Consider the following 12,469-nt stretch of genomic DNA (forward strand, 5'->3'; position numbering starts at 1 on the left):
GGCCCCGGTGATGGCCCATAGCCGCACTGACAGCGTCGAGATGACCATAGCCACCCTTCGTCTGTTGCCCAACGGAACCCAGCAATGAATCATAGCTGCGCCGGGGAGGGACACCAAAGCCCCTCGCCCCCTGTGACTCCGCAATGCGAGGGTGACCTGCGGTCAGCCCGGCCTATCAGCAGGAGAGTAGGGCTCCCCTCTGTTTCCCCAGACCGAGGCAATCTCCAGAAAGAGGACTGGTGGAGAGGCCCGGTGTTGTCCCCAGGGCTCTTCTCTATCCAGTTGACTCCCGAGGAGGACCTCCCCCGACGGACTCCGGCCAGACACAATGCCACAGCCCCAACCTGACGGCGCCACCACTGGAGGGAGACCGCAGCCCCTGGACCTCTGAGGGCACCCCCAGGATGCTGGACGAGACCTCACCCCTCCCCGCCGAAGGCAACGCCTTCCTCCACCAGGCGCCTGCGGGAGAACTTCAGAGACTTGTTTGGCCCCAGTCCCAAGGGCCAGACCCCAGTTCCCAGCCCTGACAGTAAGGGGCCCTTCACCACGCCCAGTCCAAACCCTCGACGAGAGACAATGCCCCTGAGAGTGGTCCCGTGGCCGCAGGACGAAAGGACTCCTGACGGGACTCCTCCTACCCCAGGCAGGCGGCTGTGAGTCCCGTGGCCGCCCCCTTCTCCTCGTCCGATCAGTAACATTCCCCTATAGTGACAGTGAGATACGACTCTTGCAGGCTGGCAACGAGAGGCTAATACAGTGTTATATAAGTGACAATGTAAATCAGTGCAATCAGGAAAACCCAAGAAACAGTGCATACCTATTTTGTATGAGACGGAGGCAAATTCTCAGTATTATTACCATAATTCAGTATCAGTGCCCAACCATATTGTGTAAGCCCAGAATCAGAGAACAGTGGCATAATTCCCAATATTATCCTAAGTGCTAGAACTAGAATCTGTGCCAGAACAAAGTCCCCTGAACTTATAACCCTTGTGTATCGCCCCCTTTGGTAAAAGAGCCTCTCGTGCAGTGACTGTAAAACTGTGTATTTTCCAAACCTAAACTGAGACTCCTGTCTGACTAGTATCTTGCGAGATACTTCAAACCCAGCTGCCAGCCCATGTATTAATTTTGATCAGTGTATTGTGTATAATTCTTCCTGTTCTGCAGTAGTGAATTTGTCAATACATGTGTAAGGTTGTGGTAGGTGGTGGCGACCATCATCCACTCACTTGATGTAGTGCTGCATACTTCCTTAGCTTTTATCATTCTTTTTCTGTGCCTGCCCTCCTCTCTTCCTATTTCTCCTATATTTCCTGTCACTTCTTATTCCTTTTCTTTCCTTCACAGGTGGCTTTACATTGAGTGACAAGCCAAATGGTTTCCTGTAAGCCAAGAAACCATTTACAACGCTGGGTGGTAACCATATAACCAAACCATACGTGCTCCCTACGTGTCAACAAGTGGGTTGGTGCCCCTCCCTGTAAAACAACTAACTCAGTGTCAAATGGCCACCCTTTACGGGATTATGGAGTTTGGCAATAGATAGATAGATAGACAGATGTGTAAGGTTTATCGCCCTGTGTTTTTATGCCCTGCTCCTCTCTTACTGTGTATACGCTCCGGTCTAGAAAGGGAACCCAGGCATTCTAGGGACGGGAAGCCGCCCCTTAAACACCTAGCATAACATTATCCTTTATAACAATATCCATAAACCGAATGTCCAGATTGATAAAGGCCGGAAGGAACACGGAAATACCTACAAGAGAGTGTGGACAGAAGAGAAGAGAACGTGGAGAGAAAGACTGGAGATAAATGGGCCCGTTTTAATGGCCTCTTTCATGCAGGGATACTGGGGAAGAATATTCCCGCCTCACCCCTGTGCCTATTTTTGTATCTGTAAGCTGCACAGTGGACTATGGCACTATATTTTCCGGAATCATCAACTGCTTTCAAAAACATACAGCTCAGTACAAAAACGCGGACATACGTGGTGTAACATGGCTGCCGCTACACCAGCGCCGCCCTGGCGGCGGCTACATCAATTATGCGGTGCTACTCGTGAAAAGGCTTCTTCATATTATAGAGCTCAGTGGTTTGACTGTCAAGTGTTTGTAGGCTATACAGGTGAAGCTAAAACAGTAAACGAACTATTTCATACAAAACTAAAGACAGTTAATAAGTACAGCTCTAGGGTAGTTGACTATCCCTGGGACGAACTAAAGTGACAGATTAAGTGACAGATTGGCTTTGGAGCCGCATGAACCTGAAAGTCGGACGTGGTGGATTGCCACGGTTTGCGTGTAAAACTTGACGTTGATATCTTCAAAATTACGCATTTCAGCACCTTTTTAAAAAACTATCACAGGGTCAATACGTTATGGTTTTATAAGGAAAACTATCAATTGTGAATTCTATACACGAGAGCTCTTCTGCAGTTACACTATTTATAGCTTACTGCAATGCACAATTCGTATAAAGTGACCCGTTTGCGACAAAGAAAACGGACACAAACTCGGAGGAGACTAAAAAGTGAGCTTAAGCGACGTAAACAGAAGGTGGCGTCAAGCTGTTGGGGTGTGGGAAGTAGTGGCACAGTTCTGAATTCTTACCATGATAACCCTACAGTGTGATACCCATGTGGCCAAGAGTCTCCAGGTAATAAACTATGAGTATCTAAGCTCAAGTCATGCCAACATTGTAACTCAATTTCTCTTACTGGGCGTTACCCATTTTCAGTAATTCTTTACCAAACGGGCGCGCCGTTTGCAGCTCTCTTATAGCAAATTCATGATCTCAAAGGTAATTATTAGTTCGGTAAATATTTACAACCTGCCAATACATCCCCAGGTTGTGCAGTATATTTTTCTGGTAGTTTTTTATGAGATTTGAATGATTTTGAACTTCATTTTTGTCGGAAATGCATCATTTTGCCACTTTATCATTCGTCAACTTCGACTGGATGAGGAGGTGAAATGAAGCATTTCCGACAAAAATTGAAGGTAAAATCGCTCAAATTGCATTAAAAAAAGCAGAAAAATTTACTGCATGATAGGTTAACCTAACCTAACAGACCTACGGTAGCCTAACCTAACCTAATCTGCTGCAACGGTATGCTTACCTTACCGGTAGAGATATGATGGCCCAGGAAGGTAGGTGTTGTCTAAAAAATTTCCTTTGTAGTTGGAAACACGAAAACCACACTGCTTCTGTTTCTTGGTTTTTGCATATATATGTCTTGTACCATCCACATACCACTGGTTTTTGTCTTTTCAAAATTTGCAAGGTTCCTGATACTCAGGACAGGTAACATGAGAAGGTAATATTCCTTTATTTCTCAAAAACTTAGTGGCTTCCTCCACTTCTGAGTGGAAACACTTAGTGACTCGTAAATAATCAACATCACACCTGATGCACAGATCACGTCCTACTTCGTTGGAAGCCATAGCGGAAGGATTTGAATTATCTGCCCAGAAGGAATCAAAGAGCGCGCTTCAAACTGATTGGCGGATACCATCACGTGACCAAAAGTATGCCTATGAGTGGCGGACATAGGCCTAGAAGACACTTGCACAGTAGACAGAAGGAGAAACATACATATGAATGCACTCATTTTTTTTTACATGGTCTGGCAGAGTCAAGTTCCTATCATCTATCTATCTATCTATAGCCCAATGCCCTAATCTCACAAAGGGTGGCCGCAGACAAAATGCCTCCAAGTCGCTCTGTCACCCACCATTTGACTGCCCTCCCCCCTCCTTCATATACCTCTCAAAACCATCCCTGCACTTCATCCTCGGTCTCCCTCTCCCTCTTCCTCCCTCCACTTCACCCACATACACCCTCTTAGTCAGTCTTTCATTCTCCATTCTCTCCACATGTCCAAATCACCTCAGTGTATTTCTCCTAATTTTCTGAATGACATCCACATTCACCCCACAATGTTCTTTCACTTCTTCATTCATCAACCTGCCCCTCCATGTCACTCCACATGCTCCTCTCAGGTAACTCATTTTCACTACTCTCACCCTTGACTTGTCACTCTCTAGCAAGGTCCATGCCTCGCTTCCATTCGTCAGGATAGGGATGACAATACTGTAGTCTCATGTAGTGACTTCTCAACTTCCATACTCACCTCCCTATTTCTCATCACTGTTTTCAGTGAACCAGCAACCTTCCTTCCCTGCTGTACCCTTTCAAGCACTTCATCCCCCAAACTTCCATCCTATCACACAACCCAGCTACTTGAATGCACTCACATTCTCCATATCCTCACCATCTAACCTCACTGCATTCTGTGACTTCATTCCCCTCAAACACCATAACTTTACTCTTGTTTTCATTAACATTCAGACTCCTCTTCCTACACACTGTCCCAAACTCATTCACCAAACCAAGGTGTTGTATTAAGGTAAATTTTTATTTTAAAAAATCAATATCTCTGTAAAGAGTGATTTGCAAATAGGGTTATGGGGATCCATTAGCATTCTTAGGCATCATACTATGCATTTATGGTGGTAATATCCCTGAACTGCATATTGGCAAGTTGTAAAACAATACCATTAGTTCTTTACCAAACAGGCATGGGCTTTCTATATTTTCTGTTGAAATTAGTTTTTAACAGGTAACTGATTATTCCTGGATTACCACAGTTACTGGGCATTTTTATAAACTTACCTCTAGGTCATTTAGAATGTGTACCGTATATAAATATTCCGCCAGCGTCTGCCAGTAGCCAGTCATATTTAACATTCCTAACGCGCATTTTTAAATTTGAAAGCGGGCTGTCAAATGCAGAAGAGGTCAGGTTAGATTATGTTTGGTTAAATTATTACCATACATTTCCCATTGCTTTGACACGGGATACACTGAGGCGTCCAGTTGGAGCAAAGGTTGGTAAATAGTGCTCCCATTCAGAGATATCATCGGTAAACATTGCCATTAGCAACCTGGCTCCTTAAGTACACAAAAATGGGTATATTTTGTCTTTTCCTTATCATTTCTTGTTGCACAATTCAACAGGTTCTGTGTTGCACACATTCCAGAATTACTGTACTTACCTTGAGATCGTGTTTGTTATAATTTAGGTGGAATTGCCACACCCGTTTGGTGAAGAATTACCAGTTAATTTTGGCACATATGTTGAACATAGAGAATGAAAGTAATGCCAGTGTAAGTGGCTGGGGAATGGCTGGGAGGAGGAAGGAGGTGAGAAGAGAGGAAGGAATCAGTAGGATGGACTTTTTGGAAGCAATGAAGAAAGTCAAAATGGGGAAAGCCCCAGGAATTGATGGAGTGTGTGGTGAAATGCTGAAGCATGGGGAAGAGATAGTGGTAGAATGGACATGGAAGATGTGCGGATTGGTCTGGGAGGACGGTAGAGTCCTGGAAGTCAGGTATAATTATTCCCCTGTTTTATGAACAAAAAGGGAAAAAATAATTCTGTGGTAATCATAGGGGCATTTGTCTTGTTAGTGTAATAGGAAAAGTTAGAGAAGTAACTGAGGAATTACTGTAGTTGGAGAAAAGCAGGAAGGTTTTAGGAAGGGAAGAGGTTGTGTAGGTCAGATATTCATTATGAGGTCTTTCATGGAAAAGTTTCTAGAGAAGGGAAAGAAGTTGTATGCAGCCTTCATGGATGTGGAGAAAGTACATGACAGGGTGGATAGACAAGGAATGTGGAAAGTATTAAGAATATATGGAGTAAATGGGACATTGTTGAATGCTGTGAAGAGTATGTATGAGGGTGCTAAGGCTTTGGTGCATGTGGATAGTGAACTGAATGAATTTTTCTCTCTGAATGTTGGATTGAAACAGGGATGTGTCATGTCCCTATGGTTGTTCAATCTGTATATGGATGGGGTTATAAAAGAGATACAAGGTAGAGCGGTGGATGTTGGAGCAACCCAAAGAAGAGAGGGCAGTGTTTGGAGACTCCCTGTGCTGTTGTTTGCAGATGATACTGTACAGGGAGTCTCTGATATACAAAGCCCCAGTGTATGAAAATTCGAAGGTAGGAAAGTGAAAAACATAGAACAAATTCCCCTACGTGAAAAGCATATGCTTCGATGGTACGAAAAGCACTTCAAGAAGATGTTTCAGATTTGGCACGCGACCGACCGGAGCACCGCTGTCATGTATGGCGAGGCAGGCAACTACTTCCGCTTCATCCCAGTCTGTTCCCGCTCCCCGGCTGTGTAGTGTGTGCCTTCTGTACTCCAAGAATCTTTCGCATCTTGCATCATACCACCCAGGCGTCCTTCACCTTCATCATCATCGTCTGTGGAGCCTTTCAAGAAGAATCAACACCAAACCCTGATGCTGGGGTGCAAGCTTAAATTTCATTTACCTTTTATAATGTTTCTACTGTACAGTATATTTAAGAGCTTACAACCAGCCTAGTACAGTACAGAGTAGCTAGTTGACAGTTTTGGGGGGACTCCTGGAACTCATCTCCTCATTTTCCTAAGTTTCTTATGGGAAAAATGCTTCAGTGTAAGAAAAATTGATATATGAAAGATTTTACAGGTGCCTAACCTTTTCGTTTATCGGGGACTCCCTGTATTGTCAAGTGAAGATGAAAGGGAACTGCAAGGCTTGGTGAATGAGTTTCATTTCATTCATGTTATTTATAAAGGCTCACGTCTGCATGTGTCAACCTTGGTTACCTAATGGCGGCCCTCCATGCTCCTCGATCTCTGGCAGCCTCCTTATTCAGTCCCTTATCCCTGAGGTCACACTCTGTGACCTCATCCCAGGTCTTTTTCAATCTGCCTCTCACAACCCTACCCCCAACATTAATACTTCTCACTTTCTGCACCCAATTGTCATCCCCCATCCTCTCCACATGCCCAGACCAACTCAATCTACCTCTCCTCATCACAACACCAATGCATTCTAGTCCCATCCTTCCTCTTAGCTCTTCCATCGTAAACCTAGCCCCCCTAGACCTCTCATTTAAGGACGCAGTGCACATGTGCCTAATCATTGTCGTTTCCATATGTTTGAGCCTGCGTTACTGCAGAGGTCTTGTTACCATACAGCATTACACTCCTAACACATGCCGCATACAAAGATCCCAAAGATCCCTTAGAACTGAGGGAGAGCTCTCTCATTGTCAAGAGAGGCAACAGCTCCCTGATCATCTTCCAGCCACTACTTACTGTAGCCACAGAGTTAGATCCAGCCCCACCTCCAGCACATAGCATGTCTCCCAAGTAACAAAACTCATCCACACACTAGAGAGGCTCACCAGCAAGATCAGTCCTTTCACGCCTGACAATCTCTGCACATATTCCCCAACATACTGTACACATGAAATCAGCATTCTCTTGCAGTCTACCTTTTAATACCACTTGTCTCTTATACACCCACTTATCACAGACACTGCACAAGATGGAATTACTTCCCACACCCGTGCTGCAAACTGCACGTGGCCACTCTCCCTTTCTTAACTGTACCTTCACCAACCTTAGATACCATCACCTTTGTTTTATCTTTGTTTACTTTCAGGCCCTTGTACCCCATACCTTCTCTCCACTTCCTAAATCTTTCCTTCGCCTCCCATTCATTCCCTGCAATCAACACCAAATCATCAGCATACATCTCCCATGGGAGTCCAATGCTGAAATCACTTGAGAGAGCTTCAAGCACCATGATAAACAACAAGGTTACAATTTTGCCCTCCAGTAAAATGTATCCATCCAGACCTAGTTTAGCCATCCAGTGCCAGCTTAGCTGTCTTGCACTAATTGGCTGTCCATGACCAGTATATCCATCTAATTTGGCATGGAAAACTCATATCATAAGGTAACAATTCATACAGAAAAAAGAATAGTTGGTTGAGAAATGTTTAGGATGTATGATGAGTGTAGTCATGTTTGATTTGAGGGTAAAATCAAAGGCTACAAGGTTATTTTGTGTAGAATTATTGATTTTTTTTTTTTTTTAACTGCATATCTTGTAACTTTTTTTTTTTTAAATGCAAGGAATAAGGAACCAAAGGCAACAAGACTGCAAGCTTGTCCTCCCCCCCTCCCCAAACAGCCAATTCCAAGGTCCATTCAGAAAGAGGGGGAGAGAGAGAGAGAGAGAGAGAATGAAAAAGGGATTGCCATGCACCACATATGACTGCTATGTAACACTACTGTGTACTTTTTTTTGCCTAACTAATTGGATGATACTGTTTTGCAGACACCTTAACATATTGCACACAAAAACAGCAAAGAAATATTTAAACTGATGAACTGTCTGGAAACTGTGGCATCATTATCAACATGATGACGTAATAAACCCACAAATGTGGGGATGTCCGCACTTGTCAAAACTGGAATATAAATTTGTTTGAGTCTGTCTCAGATATTTATGATATTACACTGTTTTTCAAACTGATTATTACTTCCCAGACTGGGTCAGGATTTGAGATTATTACTCACCTGTTTATTTTACTTGCGGCTAAACAGCACAAAGTTGGAAATAAAAACAGCGAGCTTTGTTACCTGATTTCTCCTATTTTTGAAAGTCAGTTAGCAGCAAGGATTGAAACCTAGGTAGATTTCAGTGTTACAAAGGAGTCTCAAAGCCAGACACGGCAGGTCTTATTAGACTGGTTTTTGCCAGTACTGTACAGTACAGGTATACCCCAGTTTAACGATGCAATTGGTTAGGTAAAACCCCATTGTTAGGCGGGGTATCGTATATCAGGGTAGTTTTAACATGTAAAGTAATGGGATGCGTTTTTCAGCCTTGGGTTTTCCTCCCAGCCAAGTCCAAAACCCATCCAAATGAGCCCAAAAATGAGTTTAAAGCCAATCTAAATGGCCTAACAGCTGAAAAAGATGCTAATCTAAGCCTTCATTCATTCATTCATTGCCAGACGCCATGTATCCCAGACGGGGTGGCCAAGGGCTTAGAGTTAATTGTTTTACAGGGAGGGGCACTAATCCTCCACCAACTCCACTTGACACGTAGGGATGCCAACAGCATCTGGTGTTCCCAGGCGGTCATCCATCCAAGTACTAACCAGACCCAACGTTGCTTAACTTCGCTGATCGGACGGGAAGCGGTGTACTCAGCGTGGTATGGCCGTTGGCTAATCTAAGCCTTACACCTGTAAATAACTCACTAAAACCAACATAAAATCTGAAAATCGTCAAATATAAGCCTGGAAAAAATCAAACTTAGTAAACTGTACCCCAAAATGACAATGTTCACCCCACGTATGGCTAAAACACATTAATCTAAGTCCAAAAACTGTTACTAAATCAACCTAAACACACAATTTTAGTATAAAATATCATCAAAATCGGTTAAATAAAATCAAAACCCATCATTAAACTGGCGTTTGGCCATCGTTAGGCAGGGTATGGTGGTATTTCTGCCCCCAACATTAAGTCGGGGTATCGCATCTAGGGGTATCGTGTATCGGGGTAGTATTGTATTCGTAATTCTAACCACAGGTATGGAAGACCCTCAGGAGCATATCTGTGTGTTTGTGTATGCAATACCTACCATATCTAGTTTATCTGATGTTGATGCTGTTATGGTTCAGATTTGAGTATCTCATAACTAGTTTTTGTCCAAGAATGGCATATCGTTCTTCATTCTAATGGGTTGACATGTTTGGTTCCTGAGACACACGGTGGATGGTTTTTCTCTCTACATGAGTGCAATTATATACAATATACAGGTATTTCCAGCCACTTTTACTTAATATTGTACTGTGTATTCATTGATGAATGTGTAAATTACTGCTGTATTGATTTAATACATCTGTAAAACTTAAAAATTTTCAGAAGCAAAAATAGGACACCTTTCCAAAGGCTGGAATCATCATATGGTATTTCAGAGGGTCAGAAATTAATTCAGGCCAGTGCTGCCGTACACACCCCAATGATTTACGTATTCTTACTAACACCAGGTTGTTTTCCTCAGGTAGGAGACCTTCCAGTGGATAATTTTGTTTGTACCACCATATTAAGTACAGATTTCTCCACAGTGCTGTGTAGCTATTATTTATATTTTTATTATTCTTTTCAGTTGTCTTCAGCCAGATGATTGATCCCAGAGGTCATTTATGGTAACCACAACAAAAGCTCCAAATCTGCATTAATGTTTTTTCCCAGTGGCTGCGAGGGAAGGGTGAGCTTTGTGACATTGTTGTGGTGGGTGGTGATGGACAACAGACTTTGGGCCACAGCTGTGTCCTGGCTGCACACTCAACAGTCATTGCAGCTGTCCTTCAGGGACGACTGGCTGCAGCACGGGATTGGTCGGTGGTGCGGCCTCTTGTCATCTCAATTGACGACTTCTCAATCAGAGATCCTGGTGGGTAAGAATTCAATATGCAGTGAATGGGTTGGGTGAGGATGAAGGTTAGCAGGGCAGTAGAGAGGAGGAGAACAATGAAATTATTGAAGCAATTAGTTCTCTAGCCTGTTGATATACAGAATCTCAACACGTTACAGAAATTTGCACATAAACAGTGACATTTGTATGTCATGTTCTTCTCATCATATTTTTGTTTACTGACTTGTTATATAAATACTGTACTGTATAAGTGTGGTATGCTATTGTTGTAAGCGTGGTGTTAATGTTGTACTGGACGGGTGCTTCCCCACTTGGAAAATACATTTTTTTTTTTTTTTTTTTTTTTAATAAGTGGTAGGTGGGGGGCACTCACCATCCACTCAGTCAGTGTAGTGCCGCTCTCAGGTGACTGCCCTTTCCTCTCTTCTTTCCATCCGTCCTCTTCTGTTTTTCTTTCCTTCATTCTTTCCTTTTCCTTTAGCCTATGGGTGACTGTACACTGAGTGACAAACCAAATGGTTTCCTGTACACCAGGAAACCATTTACTATGCTGGGTGGTAACCATATAACCAAATTATGGCGCTTGGTAGTTTAGTGGGTAGATAAGACGCTCCAATCGGATTGAGCCTGTGCAGGTTTATATCAAAGGGATGGTTGGGGTCTATTAGGTAATGCCACTCAGGGATGAGTGAGGCTGATCACTCTCATTTTAAATGTCAGGACTAACTTGCCTAGCCCCGAGCTCCTACCCTCCTCATGGGGCATCACGGGATAAGATGATCATCATGATTTTTTTTTTTTTTTTTTTTTTTTAAATTGAGTAATTTGTCTTCTTAGTATAATAGGAAAAGTGTATGGCAGGATACTTATAGACAGAGTTAGAGAAAGAACAGAGAAATTAGTTGGAGAAGAACAGGGAGGCTTTAGGAAGGGAAGAGGTTGTGTAGATCAGATATTCATTCTTAGATCTTTAGTGGAAAAGTTTCTAGAGAAGGGAAAGAAGTTGTATGTGGCTTTCATGGATTTGGAGAAAGCATATGACAGGGTGGATAGACAAGGATTGTGGAAAGTGTTAAGAATATATGGAGTAGATGGGAAGTTGTTGAATGCTGTGAAGTGTATGTACGATGGTGCGAAGGCTGCAGTGCGTGTGGATGGTGAACTAAGTGAATTTTTCTCTTTGAAAGTTGGTTTGAAACAGGGATGTGTCATGTCTCCATGGTTGTTCAATCTGTACATGGATGGGGTAATAAAAGAGGTACAAGGTAGGGTAGTGGATGTTGGAGTGGCCCTGGTGAGAGAGGATAGTGTTTGGAAACTCCCTGTACTGTTGTTTGCAGATGATACTGTGTTGTTGAGTGAAGACGAAGGGGAGCTGCAAGGCTCGGTGGATGAGTTTGGGAGAGTGTGTAAGAAACGGAATCTAAAGGTGAATGTAGGGAAGAATAAAGTGATGGTCTTTGAGAGAGGTGAAGTTAGTGAATGTACAGCGAGGTTGGATGGTGAGGAATTGGAAAATGTGAGTACGTTTAAGTACTTGGGTAGTGTGATGAGTAAGGATGGAGGTTTGGAGGGTGAAGTGCTTGAAAGAGTACAGCAGGGAAGAAAGGTTGCTGGTTCTTTGAAAGCAGTGATAAGAAACAGGGAAGTGAGCATGGAAGTGAAAAAGTTACTACATGACAGTATTGTGATACCAACTCTAACGTATGGAAGTGAAGCTTGGACATTGTTGGAAGGACACAAGTCAAGAGTGAGAGCAGTGGAAATTAGTTATTTAAGAGGAGCCTGTGGAGTCACGTGGAGAGACAGGCTGACGAATGAAGATATAAAGGAGCGTTGTGGTGTGGATGTGGATGTGATAGGAAGCGTTATGAGAAACACACTGAGGTGGTTTGGCCATGTGGAGAGGATGGAGGGTGAAAGACTGACGAAGAGAGTGTATGTGAGTGAGGTGGAGGGGGGAAGAGGGAGGGGGAGGCCGAGGATGAGATGGAGGGATGGGGTGGAGAGGTATATGAGAGAGGGGGGTGTGAGTTGGGAGCAGGGCAGTGAAATGGCGTGGGACAGGGCGACTTGGAGGCGATTTGTTTGTGGCCACCCCAAACGGGATTGAGGCGTCTGGCAATAGATAGATAGATAGAGTCATTTATTGGAGTGA

General features: G+C 43.5%; 1 protein-coding gene and 1 non-coding gene across 2 annotated transcripts in view; one reads left to right on the top strand and one right to left on the bottom strand.

Moving 5' to 3' along the window:
• Positions 1 to 2,555: 2,555 nt before the first annotated feature.
• Positions 2,556 to 12,469, top strand: part of LOC145402321 (uncharacterized) — a 28,779-nt gene continuing 18,865 nt past the window's right edge. The window contains exons 1-2 of the mRNA XM_080274461.1: positions 2,556 to 2,661; positions 10,128 to 10,329. Coding sequence (XP_080130587.1) covers positions 2,617 to 2,661; positions 10,128 to 10,329 — 247 coding nt within the window. The 5' untranslated portion in view covers positions 2,556 to 2,616. The remainder of the gene's footprint in view (positions 2,662 to 10,127; positions 10,330 to 12,469) is intronic.
• LOC145402502 (5S ribosomal RNA) lies at positions 8,977 to 9,095 on the bottom strand. Its single transcript, XR_013897797.1, has one exon. It is a non-coding gene; the product is annotated as a 5S ribosomal RNA (ribosomal RNA).

Source organism: Coenobita brevimanus, chromosome 57 (genome assembly GCF_032717465.1).
Source record: "Coenobita brevimanus isolate Jiangsu-jjx chromosome 57, ASM3271746v2, whole genome shotgun sequence".
NCBI lineage: Eukaryota > Metazoa > Arthropoda > Malacostraca > Decapoda > Coenobitidae > Coenobita > Coenobita brevimanus.